The following is a 19,983-nucleotide window of genomic DNA, read 5'->3' as shown; positions in this document are numbered from 1 at the left end:
CGGGTCTAGTATATGGAAGTTGCTCGATGTTTAACTCCAGGATTGGTATATAAACCCACCTTACGCGCCATTCTCATTCGCATTCTTGACTAAAAAAACGGCCATAATTGAGTCCTTATACTGCCCTGTAATCACCTTCTCTCTGACTCACTCCCTCTAAAGAAGAGGCATTCCCTTAGTTGGGGTGCGCTTCTGCTGAGTATTGTTTCCTTCGTTTTCTCTCTCGAAGGTTTTAAATTAACAAGAGTTTAAGTGCTCTCGGCGGCCTAAGGAGCTAGCTAGCTACCGGTGAACTCTCAACTTAGTATTTTAGGCTGAATTCTTTCGAGTATTTTTTTTTTTTTTTAATTTCTAAGTTGTTGCTGGGAATATGATTGATGGATATATATATATATATATGTATATGTATATCTCAATTAACGTTCAAATATTTGTTTAATTCAAAATTCATTTTCTTTTTTCTTTTTCCCTCTCTCCCACTGAATTAATCGTGAAGATTTTTGAGCTTATTGGAGGTGCTTTTCTGGTGAATCGATCCAAAGTTGCTCTTTTCTCTTTAACTTTTAGCATACACTTTTCTTTTCTTTTTTGAGAGAAAGAAAATCATTTTTGTAAAGTTCAAAATTAAGAGTTTTTTTTCCTAAAAAAAGAGCTTTATTTATTTATTTCCCTAAGATTAAGAGTTTTTGCTTTTTTTTTTTTTATGATTTTGAATGAATCCACCTGGAAGTTACTATAATTACCAAAAAATGTTGGTATATTTCTTCCATAAAAACCCAAAAAAGCAAAGCTAAAACACAAAATTTTTTTCTCCAGAGAATAAAAATAAGCCGAACTGAAGCTTAAACACTGTCACAAAAAAAGGTTGGACGATAAATTCGAATAATTCCTTTCTTTTCTATTCATAGCTTAATCGTGCTGGACATTTTTCTTCATGGAGATAATAATTTCTTCCAAGAAGCAAAGAAAAAAAAAAAAAGAGCCCAGAGCAAGCATGCTGATTTATTCCAACAAATAAAAATGATATTTTAAATATTTCATGCAATTTCAAACCCAAGATATTTTAAACCCATTGGTCAAAATTTTGTTTTTATTTTCCATATTTATTTGCCGGCAAAAAAAAAAAACCAAATTTTTTTTTTAGTTTTTTATTTTCTGCCAATGGGTGGTCTTGAATTTTGATCTAGTTTAGTTCTTTGTTTGATTGAAACTCTGTTTCTAAGCTAATATAAACATGTTCTGTACATTTTCATTTATGTTGTTTATATGATTTGTGACAGTTATCAGGTGCTCATTATCAACAATGACTGTCACACCAAGAATTTCCATCAACGATGGGAACCTTGTGGTTCATGGGAAGACCATCCTCACTGGAGTGCCAGACAACATTGTTTTGACTCCAGGATCCGGTGTAGGCCTTGTTGCTGGAAATTTTATTGGTGCTACTGCTTCTGATAGCAAAAGCCTTCATGTCTTTCCTATAGGTGTTCTACAGTAAGCACTTTCTTCTTTTTAAACTTTATTATCCTCCTATATAGCTGCTTTTTATGAATTGGAATCAGTGTTTGTCTTTTAATAACATTCTGTTTATGGGTTGGTGATTGCATTATTCCGTGAAAATTGCTTACCAGTGACATTTGTTAATGGATCGAGAATTTGAGATTTAGCAAATCTATGAATTTTCATTTCACAATTTGGTTATTCCTGGTTTTTTGTAACATATGGTACCCAGCTATAAACTAAAATTACTGGTCATCAAAAAGATGTTTGATTTCAGTTTTTAATACGACAGTATAAAGCTTCTCATGTCACTGATTTTTTTCTTTAATATATTCCACTTCAGCCTTTTACTTTATTTCACTCTTTTCATCTGTATACATGTTTGGACAAAGATTCAATTGGGTTGATTTCTTTCCAACTTGGAAAGAAATTAATTATATGAAATATGTTGTAATTTTGAATCTAAAGTTTCATAACTTTTTTTTAAGTGTTGATTCGAATGTTTATTAATATGCTTCATGCTTAAATATATTTTAAGTTATTTTCAAATGTGCATGTTCATTGGATTTTCTAACCTGCCATGCTTATTCCTAATAGTTAGCCAGGGACTATTGTTTAATCTGACATATACTTTGCACACTTATGAGGCTTATAAAAACTCTATGTTCTTAGATGATTATGGTGTGGAGGAGGTGCCAAAGTCATGACCTCTAGTTGTAATTATTTTCCTGTAACAGGGATCTCCGATTCATGTGCTGTTTCCGTTTCAAACTATGGTGGATGACTCAGAGAATGGGAACTTGTGGGAAAGATGTCCCTCTGGAGACTCAATTCATGCTCATAGAGAACAAGGAAGAAGATGATCCTAATGCCCCAACAATCTACACTGTTTTCCTCCCACTCCTTGAAGGCCAGTTCCGTGCTGTTTTGCAAGGCAATGACAGGAATGAGATCGAGATATGCCTTGAGAGTGGTGAGTAGCTTATGGCACTCAAAAGTATCTGGCATTGGCTGTATGCATCCTGTCTATCATTCAATTATATAGGACAAACCTTCAGTCTCATCTTATCGGCCATTAATGAAGGAGTCAAATCATATGAAATCATCAAAATGGGCTGGAGTTGTCATTAATATGATCAACAAGAGTGGAGAAACAGTGAATGACCGCCAACCCAATAAATCAAGATTGATGGCATATGTAGCATTTTGTGAAAGAAATAGATAGAAAGGATCAAGTTTCAAAGAACCGACACTGACTTGTTTTTTGTGGTGTCCGATTTGGTTTTGCAGGAGATAATGCTGTTGAAACAAATCGAGGCCTTTACCTTGTTTACATGCATGCTGGTACCAATCCATTTGAAGTTATCAATCAGGCTGTAAAGTGAGTAGATATGTTTCTTCATGCAATTTATTTTCCACAATTTCTTTTATCAAAATTGGTGGTCATTAAAATTTGTTTTTAAACAACTTATTATCCATTTTTCTTTCCCTGGAAATTACTGACAAATTACAATCATATGTCTGAGACTTTGATTTGATTTCCTAAATATGTTTTGTTTCTTATGGGTTCAATGACTGCCTAATGAGTACTTTATTATTTTTTGATTCTGTGAACCAGGGCTGTGGAGAAACACATGCAAACTTTCCTTCAACGAGAGAAGAAGAAGGTATAATTACTGACGTCGATGTTTACCTCCCCTGCCTTTCTTTTATTTTATAGAATGTTGGATTATACTTCTAAATTGGTGTGCGACCAAGCTAAGATTGTCTTTGTGAATATTTCCTGAAATTATTACATTGGTTGTGAATAGTTGCCAACATTTCTTGATTGGTTCGGCTGGTGCACATGGGATGCTTTCTACACTGACGTCACTGCTGAGGGTGTTGAAGAAGGACTCAAAAGGTAATAGAAATTTATAGTAATGTGAGCTACTGATTAATTCAAGATGCAAAGAAAATGCTATGATGATGTTAAGATGGTTGTCACTGAATTCTTTGTCTTTAATTGCAGTCTATCAGAGGGAGGGACCCCACCTCGATTTTTGATCATAGATGATGGTTGGCAGCAGATTGAAAATAAACCCAAGGACGGTGATTGTGTTGTACAAGAAGGGGCACAGTAAGATCTCTTTCTCCCTCACTCACACACACACACACAGAAATGCGTGCGCACGTGCATGTACCCAATCACATTCTGAACCAAAAATTTATTATTATTATTATTTTGTATCATTAGTTGCCCACAAGTGTCTTGTATAAGGATCATGGACAGATCGAGCATCATCTGTCTTAGAATATTTTATATTTTCTCTGACAATTACCCTTTGTATTTTTATGGCAAAGCGTAGTTTGGTGTTAAAATTTTGTGCCTGGTTGGACGACTAAGGCTCTTAGATTAATCTGCCGTAGGATTTTGAAATTTTAATATTTTAATATTTCTTTTGTCGGGTTTCATATGATACATTATTTTTCAACTCTGTGCAAACAAAACTTTCTCCACCTATCATTTTTAAATGTTGTAAACTGAGAATTAGGAAAAAGTGGCCTGAGTAGAAAATCAAGAAGTTTTGGCAGCTGTAGTCTAGCATTACTTTTGTAGACCAGGTCTAGAATACAGCTCTCCTCATGAGAGGCAACTCTTAGGTGATGCATCCACAACCTGTGGGCAGGCTGGAGTAACCGGCTAAACAGGGCCAGCCTATTTCTTCAGGTGAACTGGAGAGGAACAAATATCTTAATGTTGAGTCTTCAGTGGAAGTTTTAATTTTGCACGGCCTAATGATTGTACCATTTTTTTTGGTGAAAAGATGATTGTACCATTATATCACCATATATTAGATATAACAGTCTGGTGAAGCCTATTTGTTGGTCCCTATCCTGGAAGTATTCTGTTTTTACTTTTGTGTGGTCCCAGTTTATGTCAGAAATCAGTCCTATCTCTTGGATTTTAGCTCAGTATTAATCCTTCAATGCATGTGAATGACATGTAGTTGAACTAGCTCAGTAGATGACATGTTTTGTCTTCTTTTGCTATCTCCTTTTTATATTCAACTTTCAGTCAATTATTTATTTTTCTTTTTTTTTTTTGGACGATGATCTTGCACATTTAACCATGATTATTACAAAAATTGGATGCTGTTATGATGTTCAATTAATTCTTGCAGGTTTGCAAGTAGGTTGACCGGGATTAAAGAGAATGCAAAATTCCAAAAGAGTGGCCAAAACAATGAACAAATCTTGGGCCTAAAAAATGTTGTAGATGAGGCCAAGCAGCATCACAATGTGAAGTAAGTGGTCCAAGTTATTCTGGTTCGCGGTGTTTATTAGTTGGTTATGGTGCATTTTATTGTGAACTCTCTTATGAAAGCAAAAAAAGACCGTCTTATATGCTTTGCAGATATCGCTCTCTCAACCAATATCTCCCTCAAGCAGATTCCCATTTTTTATTAGAATCAATTAATTAACTTCTCTCAACCAGTATCCTACCTTAAACTTATTAATCATAACATCAAACTTTTCCCTTGGTCATTCTTCCTACAGTGATCTTGAATCAAAACAGCATATTTCAGTTGGCTACTAGTAGTAAATTTGAGTAAAGAAAGTCGACTTGTACTTAATTTGTCAATCTATAACATGGATCTTATTTTTGGAAGTTCATTCTCTGTAAATAATATTGACTTCTATCTCAAGGAACATTCTGACTTACTTTGAGCTTAGGTTTGTGTATGTGTGGCATGCGCTGGCTGGTTATTGGGGTGGAGTTAAACCTGCAGCGGCTGGTATGGAACATTTCGATACAGCATTGGCATATCCTGTTCAGTCCCCAGGTGTGATGGGCAACCAGCCAGACATAGTTATGGACAGCCTTGCAGTTCATGGCCTGGGTTTGGTGCACCCGAAGAAGGTTTTCAACTTCTACAATGAGCTTCATGCCTATCTGGCTTCATGTGGAGTTGATGGAGTGAAGGTTGATGTGCAAAATATTATTGAGACCCTTGGTGCTGGACACGGTGGTAGAGTGTCTCTTACCCACAGTTATATCCAGGCACTTGAAGCCTCAATTGCCCGAAACTTCCCTGACAATGGATGCATAGCATGCATGTGTCATAACACTGATGGAATCTACAGCACCAAGCAGACTGCTGTTGTTAGAGCTTCTGATGACTTTTATCCTCGGGACCCTGCTTCGCACACCATCCACATTTCCTCAGTGGCTTACAACACTCTTTTCCTTGGAGAATTTATGCAACCTGACTGGGATATGTTCCATGTAAGTAAAAATTAGTGTTTTATGCTTCTTAAGCCATCTGTAGTTTTCTTAAAGTCAGCTTGTAATAAGCATTTTTCACATGAAATGATGGTCAACCAATATTCTTACTAAATGAATCAGAAGGTGGGGGGGGGGGGGGGGGGTGATGGATTATGACCTTATTTCCAATGTTATGGAAGAAATTACTTTTCATTCTCACTAAAGAAAGGCTCAAAATGAGGGTTAGAAGGGGCACTGATGATAATGTTGATGGTTTGCAGAGCTTACACCCAGCTGCAGAATACCATGCCGCTGCTCGTGCAATTGGTGGATGTGCTATCTATGTCAGGTATAGTTATGCTAAAGTTGATTTTTAATTTCACTAATCATAATGATAAGTTAGCAATTTCTAATATGCATTTTGTATTTGTGTTGTTTATGCAGCGATAAGCCTGGCAACCATAATTTTGAGCTCTTGAAGAAGCTGGTCCTTCCTGATGGATCAGTTCTCCGTTCCCAACTGCCTGGCAGGCCTACTCATGACTGTTTGTTTGCTGATCCAGCTAGAGATGGGATTAGGTGAGTAGCATTCTTTCTCATTGCTTGTTGCACATCCAGTGTTGCAGCTTTACCAATAGAATTCTATTTTGCAGCTTGCTTAAGATATGGAATGTGAACAAATGCTCTGGTGTGGTGGGTGTTTTCAACTGCCAAGGTGCTGGTTGGTGCAAGATCGCCAAGAAAACTCGCATTCATAATGCATCACCTGGTACCCTTACAGGTTCTGTTTGTGCCAACGATGTTGATTCGATCATTCAGGTTGCTGGTGCAGACTGGAATGGGGAGACTGTGGTTTATGCTCATAGATCAGGTAATTATTCTCTCTGCCTCCGGTGCCCTCAATGCCTCTTAAGTTCATTTATCTATAGATGTCCTCGTATCCCTTGCACTTTGTGAGGTGATGAGTGCCAATTGGATCTAGGCCCTTGGATTAACTGGATATATTTGAATGTGTATATATGATGTATTTACTAAAAGAATACCTTTTGACTTTCAGGGGAGGTGGTAAAGTTACCTAAAGGTGCGTCAGTGCCAATAACGCTTAAGGTTCTTGAGTATGAACTATTCCACTTCTGTCCTGTCAAGGTTAGTTTCTTTCAGTTCCTTTCCTTGCTTTTAGGCTGCTTTGTTAATATAATTTGACAGTGGTGGCTTATTCAGTTCCTTTTCCTATGGTGCAGGAGATTACCACAAACATTTCATTTGCACCAATAGGCTTGCTTGACATGTTCAACAGCAGTGGTGCTCTGGAGCAGTTCGAAGTACAAATGACATCATACGAGAAGCCAGAGCTCTTTGATGGTGAGGTTTCCTCAGAGCTGACAACTTCTCTCAGTGACAACCGGTCTCCAACTGCAACAATCACCCTCAAAGTTAGGGGTTGTGGGAGGTTTGGTGCTTACTCTTCTCAGCGCCCATTGAAGTGCACTGTGGGCAATGCTGAGACCAACTTCAACTATGACTTAGCGACTGGATTGGTGACACTGACTCTGCCAGTTCCGCAGGAGGAGATGTACAGATGGCCCATAGAAATCCAAGTCTAAGTAGTTTGAGGTTAGTAGCATCATGTTACAACTATCATCATTGATAATTGTTATGGGGGGGGGGGGGGGGGGGGTTTATGACTGTCTAGTCGTGGTGATGTGTAATATGCGAGGAAATGAAGAGCGAGGGAGGCCCTTACATATAATCGGGGTCCTATGTTATTGCCACATTCTCTTTAATAAAAATGCCTACTTTTCAGAAAATCATTTTGTTCGTTGTCTATGGTTGAATAGCTGAATTATTGGCCAAAAGAAAAGGAGTAACTGAATTATTTGGCTGTTAGTTTCTAATTAAACCGTTTCTGAGGTTCAGTATATATCGGACCCATCCACGTACCATCTCAATGCCTGTTTCAACTATTATAGTGTAGGCATTTGGTCCTATTGAACATTCAATTAAATTTGCAGTATACCAGGTTGGCGAGTTGTGGAATCCAAAATTGGGTCCGGAAGCCTCTGATTTTCGTTTGAGAACCAAGTGGAAATTGCTATACTGGCAAATATTCATACACGTTGAAACAATTTTCTTTCACAGAAATCACTTTCTAGGCAAAGAAAGAAAAGCCAAACTGCAGTGGACATTCATATATGCAGGCTAACAACTGAAACAAGAAAGAAATGGTTTGAGAGTTGAAGTTTGTTATGTAACATTTAAACTAAAAAAAAAAAAAAGAGAACTTGAACTCGGAACATTATGTTGATGATTTAGGAAATTTGAGGATATTGACACTTATGTTGCTTGAGCACAGAAATCACCAGATCCAATTCTCGCCTACACGATAATGTTTATTCAAGAATGGTAAGGATATTAAAGAAAAGAAGTGGAGGATCAGTAAAATTAAGTCACCAATAATCCCTGCAAGAGCAACTACCATTTACAAACTTATGGAACCGAATTCTATCTCTAACAATTATTTCGCGCTCATAAAGTTTACTGATGATCTTTGTGACTTCATGGCAATCACTACAAACTCTTAGGTTCTTTACTACTCTAATTGGCACTGGTGCTTGAGTCTTCAAAAGTCCGTAAGCAATAGCAAGCCTCTCACTATGCTCACACAGGTAAATTCCTTTCTCTTCATCACCAACATTGTGCAGCACATCAGAAATATGTGGTTCATGCCCAGAATCACTAACTCGCTCAGAAATATCCTTCAAAACCTGTCTTATCTCCTTTGCCTCAGGATGGTACCAGTCTCCCATCACAAACTCATGCACAAAGCCATCAATTTCAATTGAGGTACACCCTGGCACTCCCTTCATGCCCTTTTCCTTCATCATCTTTCTCACATGGCTCATCTTCTCCCACTGTGAAACTGATGCATAGAAATTTGACAGCAGAATATAGTTCTCTGTATTCAATGGTTCTAATGCAAGAAGTTGTTCAGCTGCAATTTCACCTTTATGCAACATCTTGTTCTTCTGGCAACCAATGAGTAATGTTCGCCAAATTACTGGATTTGGAGAGAAAGGCATGGTTTGAACAAAATTGTAAGCCTCATCAACAAGGCAGGCTCGGCAGAAAAGATCAACCATACAACCATAATGCTCTATTGATGGTTCAATTCCTGACTCCATCATGCTTGACCAATATCTTCTACCCTCAGAAACTAGTCCACTATGGGCACAAGCAGCTAAAACGCCAACAAAGGCAACATGATTAGGTTCAACCTGGAAAAAAAAATAAAAGAAGAAAATGAGAATCACCAACTTGTTTTTTCGTTGCTCCAAACTATAACTACTTACTAAACGATGATTTTATCCTGGCAAGCCAGCCTGATGCAAGCATGAGCATATATGCATAGGTTCATAACATTATCTTCCAGAATGCAATGTTATGTGAGTCTAAACTATAATATGCATATCCTGTTATCTATGTCAATACCTCTGATTCTTCCATCCTAGAAAACGCTCCCAAAGCGTCTTCTGCTAGGCCGTGAACTGCCAGTCCAACAATCATCGAGCTCCAAGCTTTCTGGTCTTTTACTGGCATTCTCTCAAAAATTTCTTTTGCTTTTTCAATGCACCCACACTTTGCATACATGTTAACTAGTGCAGTACTCAGCATAATATCAGTCTTAATCATCTGCTTCTCAATATACACGTTAACCCACCTACCAATACCCAATGCCCCTGCCACAGCACATGCAGAAATCACACTCACCATTGTAACCTTATCAGGAACAACACCCAACTTTTGCATTTCCCGAAACGCACCAAACGCCTCATTGACCAATCCCATCATAGCATACCCACTTATCATTGTACTCCATGCTACCAAGTTTTTCTCTTGTATTTCATCGAACACATTCTCTGCAAGCCCAATATCTTCACATTTTGCATAAAAATTCAATAAACCAGTTTGTACAAACTGGTTCGAACCAAACCCAGACCGAAAAATATGGGCATGAACCTGCTGGCCCTCTTCAAAAGCCAAAATATTTGAGCAAGCCTTAAGCACAAAAGCCAGGGTAAAAGTATTAGCTGAAGGGTACCCTTTTCGTACCAACTTTTTATACAAAAAAATGGGTTCTTTCGATTGGCTTCCGATAAAAGAATAACCCCGAATAAGCGAATTCCAAGAGAATATATTTGGGTTCGGGTTTTGAGCGAAAACTTTGCGAGCATGATTGATATCTCCATGGCGAGAAAGAGCACAAAAACCAACTATTTTCGAGAGAAGGAAGGAGACGGAAGAGATGGGAAGGAGGCGAGTCAGAACATGCGCGTGGATTTGACGGATAAGGCGCGTATCTGGGCATTTTTCAATTAGATAAGCGATCTTCTCTTCCTCCAGCTTTTCTTCAGATTGTCGGAGTTTTTGTTTTTCGTTTTTTTTTTTTTTTTGTCTGTAGAAGCCGGGAAAACTTTACTGGAATTTGAAAGCCAAGGCAACGGTTGATAGTGATAATAAATGGGCCAAGCACTCAAGCCTGGACTCCATATGGGCTTATTAAGGCACATAAGTATCCCTACCCTAGCTTTCTACTATTATTAAGAGGTGAGATAAAAATTTTAAAAAATTGATATGAAATGGTAAAGTTTCATTTAAATTAAATTATATATTAAATATATAAATTAGATTCGAATTAGATTTTGGATTGAGAAATAAAAATTCAAATAGAACTTAAATATATGTTTTTATTAATTTTTATATACATTTTAAATTTTTATAAAATAAAAACAATAATTTTATATTAAAAACTAATTAAATATATGAATATTTTATATTAAAATAATATATAAAAAATAAAAAAATAAATTTTAAAAATCAATAAACCTAATTGAACCAAATTGATAAAATTTGATACAGTTTGATTCAAATAAGATCATATGAAAAATTGATTCGAATTCGAATCAATTTTTAAAATTCATAATATTATAAAATATTTGAAAAAATTGAATTAAATCTAATTTGATTCGAACTATTATCAACCCTACTAGTAAGCAAGATATTGTCACTTTCATATTTCCTTTTGTATCTTCATTTCAAAATTCAAATCTTACATTTTTCCTTTTATTTAAATGCCATAAGTATTTATTTAAAAAAAGCCATAAGTAATAATAAAAAAGAATTGGAGAAAATTAAGAATCAGTGCTGGAACGTAGAAATTTTTTTTTTCTTTTTGCGAATCTACCCAAATAAGAACAAAAGGGTATCAAGCAAATTAAATGGTATGTTTCTCATCACTTAATTTCCTCTAAAATTATGAATGAAATTGATTGCATGCAAATGTGTTGTTGCCATGAGCGTTAAAGGAAATTTAATGCCCATTTTGTTTTGTGTACACATTATAAGGTTCCGTTAAGATGTAATTCTTAGACAAAAGACATGAGCAGTTATCTGTTCTAATCCGTTTCTTTTGTACCATACCACCTTGGTCCACCAGAAAAAAAAAATTGGCCAAACAATCAAACAAAGACTTTTTTTTTCCTTTTATTTTTATGCTTACGGCAAAAATACTGAATTTTTGGTGTCAGGTTTAGATTTAAGATCGTGAAAAAACATGTGTTGCCAATGGATTTGCTAGTTCTCAACTATTATAACCGAAATCTACTTATGGATTGCTTATTCTTGGTCTACAACCATTTGGTGGAAGAACAGAAAATTTATTGATATTAACAATTCTTTAGGGTTGCCTAAAGTCTTCCATTCATGCATCATGCAGAATGACTATCAGCCGCAATATATTCTCTATGCCAAAACCATCACCCTTACTCCAACATTATATGATCTCACCACCTTGTGATACTATCCTAGCATCCTTTCAGGTGTACCAAAGATGCACGCTTTTCTGATTACGCGGACCATCCACACGCGACACGTTTAGTTTTGCCATTTGTACAAGCCAGCCAACATACAACTACAACATACAACTACTTGCCTGGTTTAACTTCTCTAGGGTTTGATGATCATGGCTGAGTTTGGCATAATTTGAAACTAATTCCACATGTTACACGTAAAACTAAAGTGGCTTAATGACCACAAATTTTGAGGCTTTGTGGCGCCTTCCAACTCTTTATTTATCAAAGTAGATAACCCTAAAGCCTGAAGGGCTGAAGTTCCTAACTAATATATGAACCATGCTTTTTGTGTGATGTCATGAGTATAGTTTAACGCAAGATTTTGAATGTCTAGACGAATTTAAAACTATGGATAACTATTATCCATATATTTTTATTTGGAGATTTCGTATTGATTTAATTTTTTGAACAAAAGATGTATTTATTAATAAATCAAATATTCAGGTATAATCATCAAGATTTAAGATGTAAAAATATATCAAAATACTTAAACATTTTAACAATTTCATGCATATATATATATATATATATGCCACGGATTAAACATTAATTAATTGTGATTGGCCAAAAAAATCATTAATTATTTGTGTGGTTACTTTATTATTGCATGCCATCTGGTATTAAAAGGTTGAATCCTATTCAAATTAAGGTTTAATTATTACATGAATGGTTTAGAATTAGAAACTTCGATTTTGAAATTTGAAAATAATTGCGTTCTATTATAAGTATTTTAAATTTGTGAATGTTGATTTTTTTTTTTTATTTTATATATAAACAAAGTAAAACATGCATCTTACATATGCATGTAGAATTATTATTAGGTTTGTGATTTAATGATTCTTTATATAATACCAAAGCATGTATGATATGATCAACCTTGTTCTTGTAAGTAATATAATTAAACATCAAGAGGAAATAAACAATATATATTTATATATATCAGGAGAGCCATTGGGTTTTTTTATTACATAAATAACATGTTCTTTAGGATTTGAATTTAAAATTCCTAACCTTTGGGAACATGCTTGATCTCCATTAGGGTGTGAAGGCCATGCCAAATCTTTAAACCCTATAAAACGTGATGTAAGTTTTAACTTTCAATCATAATATATATTACAAAAAAATAAAAATAAAAATTGCAGTACAATATTGCAATGAAATTGCATAATGAATTGCATCACACATCTATGTCTTATGTCTTTCGTGCAATATTTTATTTTTATTCACGATTTTTAAAATTTAATTTTCAAATTCATGGCCTTTTATAAATATTAAAAAAATTCATTCATTTATTTTAATTTCTATAAAATCTGATAAAATTTATTATGTCGATGCCACATGAATCCTTTTCATATAAAAAAAAAAGGGTAAGTCCATTTGATTTTTTGGTTAAAATTTATTTCGATTGTTCATATGGTATATAATTTTAATTAAAAAGCTTTAGATTCAAAAATTAAAATTTAAAAATCATATATATATTAAAATGAAATATAGTGCAAAAATCACAAATGATTGGTGAATTTTAGTCAACTAGTTGGTATTATCTTTAATTTGCATATTTTCATAAAAATGTACAATTTTTTAAAAACAAGTCGCCATTCAATTCAGAACTTTCTAAAAAGTGAAGGAAATGAAACGCAAAATGGCAAAAATTACATGAACGAAGTCTCCAAAAGGTGGATAAAGGGTGGGTGTTTTTAGATTGAGGTGCCTTCTCAAACCATTAAGTTCCCATGCATTGCGTGCATTTTGCCTTGATAAAGTCACAACATGTTTTGTGGCAACCTATAATATTATTTTGGGTGACTTATAAGAATCTAACACCTAAAAAATATTTCAAAATTGTGCCTTCACTTGTTCTTTTTTCCCCTCTTTTTGTGCAAACCAACAAGAAGTAATTGGTTTTTGCTATCTCAACCATCAATATCATCACTTTCTCTTGAAATTATAAGAGCCAAAAGTGATTATAACATTAAGTTCTTGAAACTCTAATTTTACAAATCATAACTTCGACATCATACAAACACATTATATATTAATTCACGAGGGATTAACTTGAATAATTCTTATACATATAGTTATATTTTTTGAGTGGAAAATTTTTTAATAGTACATATATATTTGTATTCTTTTTACTTGAAATTGTTATAATTTAAATCTTAATCATTAGAACTAAAAATTTAACATTTTATAAACAGATCATATATCTATTGACTTACATATATATATATGTATATATAGAAATGTACCTATATTTATAAACACCTAATTTGATTGAGGCCCGGATCAATTGGGCCTGGTCCAAATGGGTTGGTCCACTTTATTTTTTTTATTATTTTTGTATTTTATATTTTATATTTATTTATATTATATATATATATATTTTCTTTATCTTTTACATATTTATTATTTACTTATTTATTATTACTATTTATTAATATATATATCTTTATTATTATTATTTTTTTCTTTTTTCTTTTCTTTCTTTCCTGTTAATATTTATATATATATATTTTATTTACCTAGTTATATATTTATTATTATTTATCTATTTATATGTTATAATTTATCTGTTATTATTTTTAATTTATCTGTTAATCTTCTGATTTATTTGATTATTTTTATTTAATTATCTATTAATATTTTTTTATTATTATTTGATTTTTTTTATTTTTTTGATTTCTTTTTTTTGGCTAAAGATTGGATTGAGATTCAATCAGAATCCATATTAGATTCAATATTGAATCCCAATCTAAAGAGGAGTTGTGATTGATCATAAACTCTTATGATCAATCCATATAAAAGGACATACGGATCAAAGGAAAAACACACAGAAAAAAGAGTTACTGGCTGAGAGAAAAAGGCAGATAGAAGAGTTTTGAAAGCTGAAAAAGGGTTTAGAGGCATTAGAATAGCTTTAGGAATTGGTGAGAAATTTTTGGAGATTTTTTTTGCGAATTTTTTTTAGAAATTTTTGCAAAATTTTCAGATTTCGATTGAATTTTTCAGCGAATGTTAAATTTTTTGGTGACTATTCCAGCCAAGTTTGAAGTTTTCGGCTAGCTGTCCAGTTTTCGGTAAGGATTTTCAGAAATCGATCAACTTTTCGATGAATTTTTGACGAAAAATCCATATTTCGGTGAAATTTTCAGAATCCGATGAATATTCAACCGGAGTTCTTATGAAATTTTAGAGAGAAGGGAGAGAAAAGAAAGGAAGAGAGAGAGAGGGAAGGCTCGATCTGATGAAAAAATGAAGGAATCAACCTTATATACCCTCCCAAAACGACATCGTTTTTACGTTAAGTAACCCAGAGGATCCATGTGTTTTGTCAAGATCCGACCCGAGCGTCGACCCGCACGTGACCCGCTTCTCCGAGCCGTTAGCCAAGTCGAGCCGACACCCCGAGCCGCGTCTCTGAGCCATTTTTTTTCCTTGAGCCGAGCCGAGCCATTCCCAGGTTTTTTTTTTTTTCATTTTTCATTTTTTTTTATTATTAGATTAGGTTTGCTTAGTATTTTTTTAATTTCTATTATTTATTTATTTTTTATTTGTATTTTCATTATTTTATTTTATTTTCTTTAAATAAAATTCAAAAAAAATATTTTTGAAGAAAAGTTGAAAGTATTAATTTTCTTTGAAAATAAGCTTTCCAAAAAAATATTTTTGGGAAAAAGTTGAAAGTATTAATTTTCCTTAAAAATAAATTTTCAAAAAAAAATTTTTTTTAAGGAAAAGTTGAAAGTATCAATTTTTCTCAAAATTGAAATTTCAAAAAAAAAATGTTTTGGGAAAAAGTTGAAAGTATCAATTTTCCCTTGTACAGAAGCAATCATTTTTTTTTATTTCTTTTAAATTTTCTTTAATGTTAATTAATCCGACAACGGAGTCTCTGCAATGAAACAATAGTTTTCTTGCATACTTTTGAGGTGAGAGGATTTTTTTAATTTTTTGCTAAAAGTATTAGAGTCAATTAAGAATAATTTTCAATAATTAATTACTTGATAAATTTTTAAGGCTCATTGGACAACACAAAATTAAGCTGGTACCATCTTTTGATGGAGGTTGTGAGGGTGCTATAACCTTCCTCACACGTAACCGAACTCTCGAACCCTGTTCTAGTTAGTAGACCTGAACCTATTCTTTTAGGGACTCTTAAACTTAAGTGTTCTCTAAAAGGACAGATTTTTTAGGTGATCAATCGCACCTAGATAAAAAAAATTGGTGATGACTCCTTAAGTCAATGTCTAGCGATAGATTTTCTGATCTAGACTTTATGACAATATTTATGAATTCTTTGAGCATTGGATATTGGAGCAAAAGTGAGAGGCTGCCAACAGATTATTTCGTCTCAATCTCTCATATCCTAGAGACCATACCTTCAAGAGTCTTGCTGAAAGACACTAAGCAAACTCTCTCCTTTTCTCAGAATTTTCTTCTATAAATATAGAATCCCACCATTAAACTAATTCACAACCATACCCTGTATCTCCAGCTGCTAGCTTTCAGATTAGTTTTTTTTTCTTTTACAAAACAAGAAACAATGGCTCTACAAATTAGACAAGTACTGCTAGCCCTATACTGCATAACCATTTTCTCTTTATTCTCACGTTACAACTCTTTGAAAGACCAGAACCCACCTGCTTCTTATAATTACTTTGATCATCAAGTGTTAGATGCCGCTGGCTATGATCCACAAGCATACCCTTCATATTTCAGCACCATTGAGGATGACAAGTTTAAGGATTCGATCAGACCAAGGGCTGAAGTTATTAGCCTCCAGAGATTAGGTATCACATCAACTTCAGCTAAAGCAGTTAATGTCGATGATTTTAGAGCTACTGGGGATGGCACTGATGACACTGAGGTTAGAACGCATTAAATTTTAATGCATTGAATTTTCTTTTTCAATTGCAGTTTTTATGTGACATTATCATCCTTGCTTTATATATGCATAGCTATTTGATGATTTTCATAATTATAGTTATAATAATCGCTCTAATATACTTTGAAAAATGAAAATTTTGATACCTTGATTTGTTTTTAATATCTAACTAGAATAAATTATATTAGTACGTAATTTTTATGTAATATTTAATTTATTTTCACTCATTACTTAAAAAATTTGACTTTTTCATTCATGATCTTTTTAATTTGTTTCAAATCTATTCATTCATCAATACGCTATTATAATATGTATAAAAATATGGACCAAATTTGACACGCAACACTTTGGCCAACATTATATTCACATTTGAAGGGTGTATTAAAGAGCACTGTGATCTTTTTTTCTCATTTTATGATTTGCAGGCATTCGAGAAGGCATGGGAGGAAGCTTGTTCGTCAAAGGGTGCAGTTGTTGTTGAGGTGCCCGAAGGAAAGAGCTATCTTCTTAAGCCTATTAGATTTTCAGGTCCCTGCAAATCTAATCTTACAATCCAGGTGAGCCTGAAAACCACATTAATTACTTAATAATTACCTCAACCTCAAGGTGACGATGGATCATGATCATCTGAAGAATCGTATGAAAATTTCAGATATATGGAACTATAGAAGCATCTGATGATAGAGCAGACTACAAGGAAGATAGAAGACATTGGCTTATCTTTGATAGCGTTGATAATTTGTTAATTGAAGGTGGTGGGACTGTCAATGGCAATGGGAAGATATGGTGGCAGAACTCTTGCAAAATTAACAAACATCTTGTAAGCTAGCTCTATATATGATGATTTGCTTCATTTATATTCTAGTTATGATCTTCCTTCTCTAATCAAATGCTGACTATTTTTGTTTCTTTCATTGTGTAATTGCAGCCATGCAAGGATGCACCAACGGTAGGTTAAAATTTTCTTGTTATTTTGTTTTTACTCATCATGCATGCCAGCTATAACTTCAAAATAGAGATTCAAAACAGATAGTTTCAATTTGATTTCCAAAGCAAAACAGATGTATTAGTGTATTATTTAACTTTCATCATTATTTTTAATAAAATCATTGAATTATAGAATTTTCAAAAATAAAATTTGTAAATTTTGAATTTCAAAATTTTAAAACACATTTGACTAAAAAAATCAAATATGAATAAAAAAAAGGCAAAAAAAAAAAAAAAATACTATATGCCAACTCCTTAAAAAAAATTAATAAATATCTATTGATTTTGTTATTTATTACTTTTGTCGCTGATAAGCTAGTCTAGGTTTAAGCTGGGCTGAAAAATGTTTTGAGTCATATTCATGAAACTCACAAAATGTTAGAGTCATATTCATGAAACTATTTTTGTTCATATGAATGGTTTTGGAAAACTTTCTTTCAGGCACTCACCTTTTACAATAGCAAAAACTTGAAAGTGCGAAACTTGAACATCCGAGATGCACAACGAATTCATGTTTCCTTTGAACAATGCACCAATGTTCAAGCTTCTCGTCTGACAGTAACAGCCCCAAAGAAAAGTCCTAACACTGATGGGATTCATGTCACTCATACTCAAAACATCCAGATCACAAACTCTGTCATAGGGACTGGTACGCTATATCATTCATTTATCATATCACACTCAAAATTCTAACTACTTTTATTCTTTAACTTGATCTTTTTGTTATTAACTCAAGGTGACGATTGTATCTCCATTGTAAGTGGATCAAAAAATGTGCATGCCATGGACATAACTTGTGGCCCTGGTCATGGAATCAGGTCTTTAACTCAAACTTATAATCTTATATATATATTGGATTTCTGTTAAGTCTTAATAAAATTTCTTGTGAAATCTTCTTTATATCAATTAGTTTTAAGTTGTATACTTAAAACATTCTGTCAGAGCTTAGGTTTTGTTCTGTGTTCTTCTTGCCTCATACCCTGCTGAATTGGTCATGTCATAATCTCGCGTACACGTAATAACAATTGTTAAAGTGGTGTTATCTCATATTTGTTAAGTCTTTGATTACTTATAATCTTATATTCAAATTAAACCTCTTTACTTGTAGTCAATTGGTCTTAAGTTGAATGCTTAACATAGTATGGGAATCCAAGTTCTGTTATGTTATCCTGCTCATGTGCCTGTTAAAGTGGTACAATCCCACAACTGTTAAGTTTTGAATTTTCTGTGATCTTATGCTGAAGTTGGGCACTCCATTTATTGCTTTTTGGTTGAATGGTTTATATATATATATATATATGTATATATATTGATCTTAACAAGCACTAAGTCAATCCTGAATTGATAATCACATCATGGATAAATATGGATTCCGTGATTTTCAAATTTTTTTCCATTTATGTTTCTTATATCTTTATGTTTGTGATGATGGAACTCAGTATCGGGAGCTTGGGGTCAGGAAATTCAAAGGCTTATGTTTCCGGTGTGACTGTTGATGGAGCTAAGCTTTCTGGAACCACAAATGGAATGAGGATCAAGACTTGGCAGGCAAGTGCAGCACTGCTAATAATATCATGCCTTCAGGATCCTTTAATTACTCACATGGCATTAACATCCAATCTTCTATAATTAATGATCTCCAGGGAGGGTCAGGAAGTGCAAGCAACATCATATTTCAAAACATTGAAATGTATAATGTGTCCAATCCCATCATCATAGATCAAAACTACTGTGATCAAGATAAACCGTGCAATAAACAGGTGATCAAAAAGAAATAACTGTTTGTTTATTTATGAAAAAGAGTAATCTTATATTTTTTATTTTCTAACGTAGAAGATTTCTATTTGTTTAATTTGTGCAGAGCTCTGCAGTTCAGGTGAAAAATGTGGTGTACAAGAACATCAAAGGGACTAGTGCTTCTGAAGTGGCAATAAAATTTGATTGCAGTAGCAGTCATCCATGCCAAGGGATTTTGCTACAAAATGTTAACTTGCAGGAACAACGAGATAAAACAACCAAAGCTATCTGCAACAATGTTAAATTGAGTGAAGGGAAAGCTGTTTCCCCACAATGCCCTTGACCTCAGAGGAATGGATATCAATCAGGAGATTAGCCTTGACATGTAAAATACTATATATAAAATGTATGTCAATAACACAATCCAGATTATTTGTTCAGGAGTCCACTCAGCAGTTCAGTTTGCAGATAAGGACAAATGAAGAAATCACTAGAACTGCTTGGATCCTCACTTACAAGTTACAAACTTGCAGAGATTGTTTCTCATTACAATGGCTGGGCTGACTCTATAAATTAGTACTATTTATTTGGAAATAGATATGGAAGATTGTTAATTTGATGCAGGATATACTGTAATAACATTGTTATAAAATCTAATTATCTGCTTGCCTTATGAATAAAATTGAATTCCTATAATATTGCAGTGAATAATGAGA

General features: G+C 33.7%; 3 protein-coding genes across 4 annotated transcripts; 2 read left to right on the top strand and 1 right to left on the bottom strand.

Annotated features, from left to right (window-relative positions):
* The first annotated feature begins 79 nt into the window (after positions 1–79).
* Positions 80–7,557, top strand: SIP2 (seed imbibition 2). Its single transcript, XM_022910960.2, has 14 exons — positions 80–288; positions 1,281–1,494; positions 2,238–2,473; positions 2,791–2,881; positions 3,119–3,167; positions 3,312–3,403; positions 3,512–3,619; positions 4,665–4,787; positions 5,218–5,770; positions 6,031–6,098; positions 6,194–6,328; positions 6,403–6,620; positions 6,807–6,895; positions 6,991–7,557. The coding sequence occupies exons 2-14, from the start codon at positions 1,304–1,306 to the stop codon at positions 7,351–7,353; spliced, it is 2,316 nt and encodes a 771-aa protein (XP_022766695.1). The 5' UTR covers positions 80–288; positions 1,281–1,303; the 3' UTR covers positions 7,354–7,557.
* Positions 7,558–8,111: 554 nt separating this feature from the next.
* Positions 8,112–10,278, bottom strand: LOC111312964 (pentatricopeptide repeat-containing protein At5g48910-like). The gene is made up of 2 exons (XM_022913754.2): positions 9,239–10,278; positions 8,112–9,024 (listed from the first exon to the last, which is right to left on the bottom strand). Exons 1-2 carry the CDS (start codon positions 9,614–9,616, stop codon positions 8,197–8,199), a joined length of 1,206 nt encoding a protein of 401 aa, XP_022769489.2. The 5' UTR covers positions 9,617–10,278; the 3' UTR covers positions 8,112–8,196.
* Positions 10,279–16,130: 5,852 nt separating this feature from the next.
* Positions 16,131–19,963, top strand: LOC111311521 (polygalacturonase-like). Of its 2 annotated transcripts, none has more exons than XM_022910959.2 (9): positions 16,131–16,525; positions 16,969–17,100; positions 17,196–17,363; positions 17,472–17,492; positions 17,972–18,179; positions 18,267–18,348; positions 18,970–19,078; positions 19,174–19,290; positions 19,392–19,963. In XM_022910959.2, the coding sequence occupies exons 1-9, from the start codon at positions 16,202–16,204 to the stop codon at positions 19,608–19,610; spliced, it is 1,380 nt and encodes a 459-aa protein (XP_022766694.2). In that variant the 5' UTR covers positions 16,131–16,201; the 3' UTR covers positions 19,611–19,963. The 2 variants fall into 2 exon arrangements, with proteins under 2 accessions (XP_022766694.2, XP_089612731.1); XM_089756605.1 differs by having other exon boundaries at positions 18,970–19,082; positions 19,178–19,290.
* The last annotated feature ends 20 nt before the right edge of the window (positions 19,964–19,983 follow it).

Source organism: Durio zibethinus, chromosome 1 (assembly GCF_047325235.1).
Source record: "Durio zibethinus cultivar Kanyao isolate XHJ-2024 chromosome 1, ASM4732523v1, whole genome shotgun sequence".
Taxonomy (NCBI): Eukaryota; Viridiplantae; Streptophyta; class Magnoliopsida; order Malvales; family Malvaceae; genus Durio; species Durio zibethinus.
This window is presented reverse-complemented; position numbering and strand designations above follow the sequence as displayed.

Bases quoted from the DNA above. Each gene is read 5' to 3' on its own strand.
- SIP2 (XM_022910960.2), top strand. From the start codon at position 1,304: ATGACTGTCACACCAAGAATTTCCATCAACGATGGGAACCTTGTGGTT. The intron at 3,404-3,511 runs GTAATAGAAATT...CTTTAATTGCAG, and splicing joins GTTGAAGAAGGACTCAAAAG to TCTATCAGAGGGAGGGACCC. The intron at 6,099-6,193 runs GTATAGTTATGC...TTGTTTATGCAG, and splicing joins GGATGTGCTATCTATGTCAG to CGATAAGCCTGGCAACCATA.
- LOC111312964 (XM_022913754.2), bottom strand. From the start codon at position 9,616: ATGATAAGTGGGTATGCTATGATGGGATTGGTCAATGAGGCGTTTGGT. The intron at 9,025-9,238 runs GTATTGACATAG...TTTTTTTTCCAG, and splicing joins CTAGGATGGAAGAATCAGAG to GTTGAACCTAATCATGTTGC.
- LOC111311521 (XM_022910959.2), top strand. From the start codon at position 16,202: ATGGCTCTACAAATTAGACAAGTACTGCTAGCCCTATACTGCATAACC. The intron at 17,101-17,195 runs GTGAGCCTGAAA...TGAAAATTTCAG, and splicing joins AATCTAATCTTACAATCCAG to ATATATGGAACTATAGAAGC. The intron at 19,079-19,173 runs GCAAGTGCAGCA...AATGATCTCCAG, and splicing joins TGAGGATCAAGACTTGGCAG to GGAGGGTCAGGAAGTGCAAG.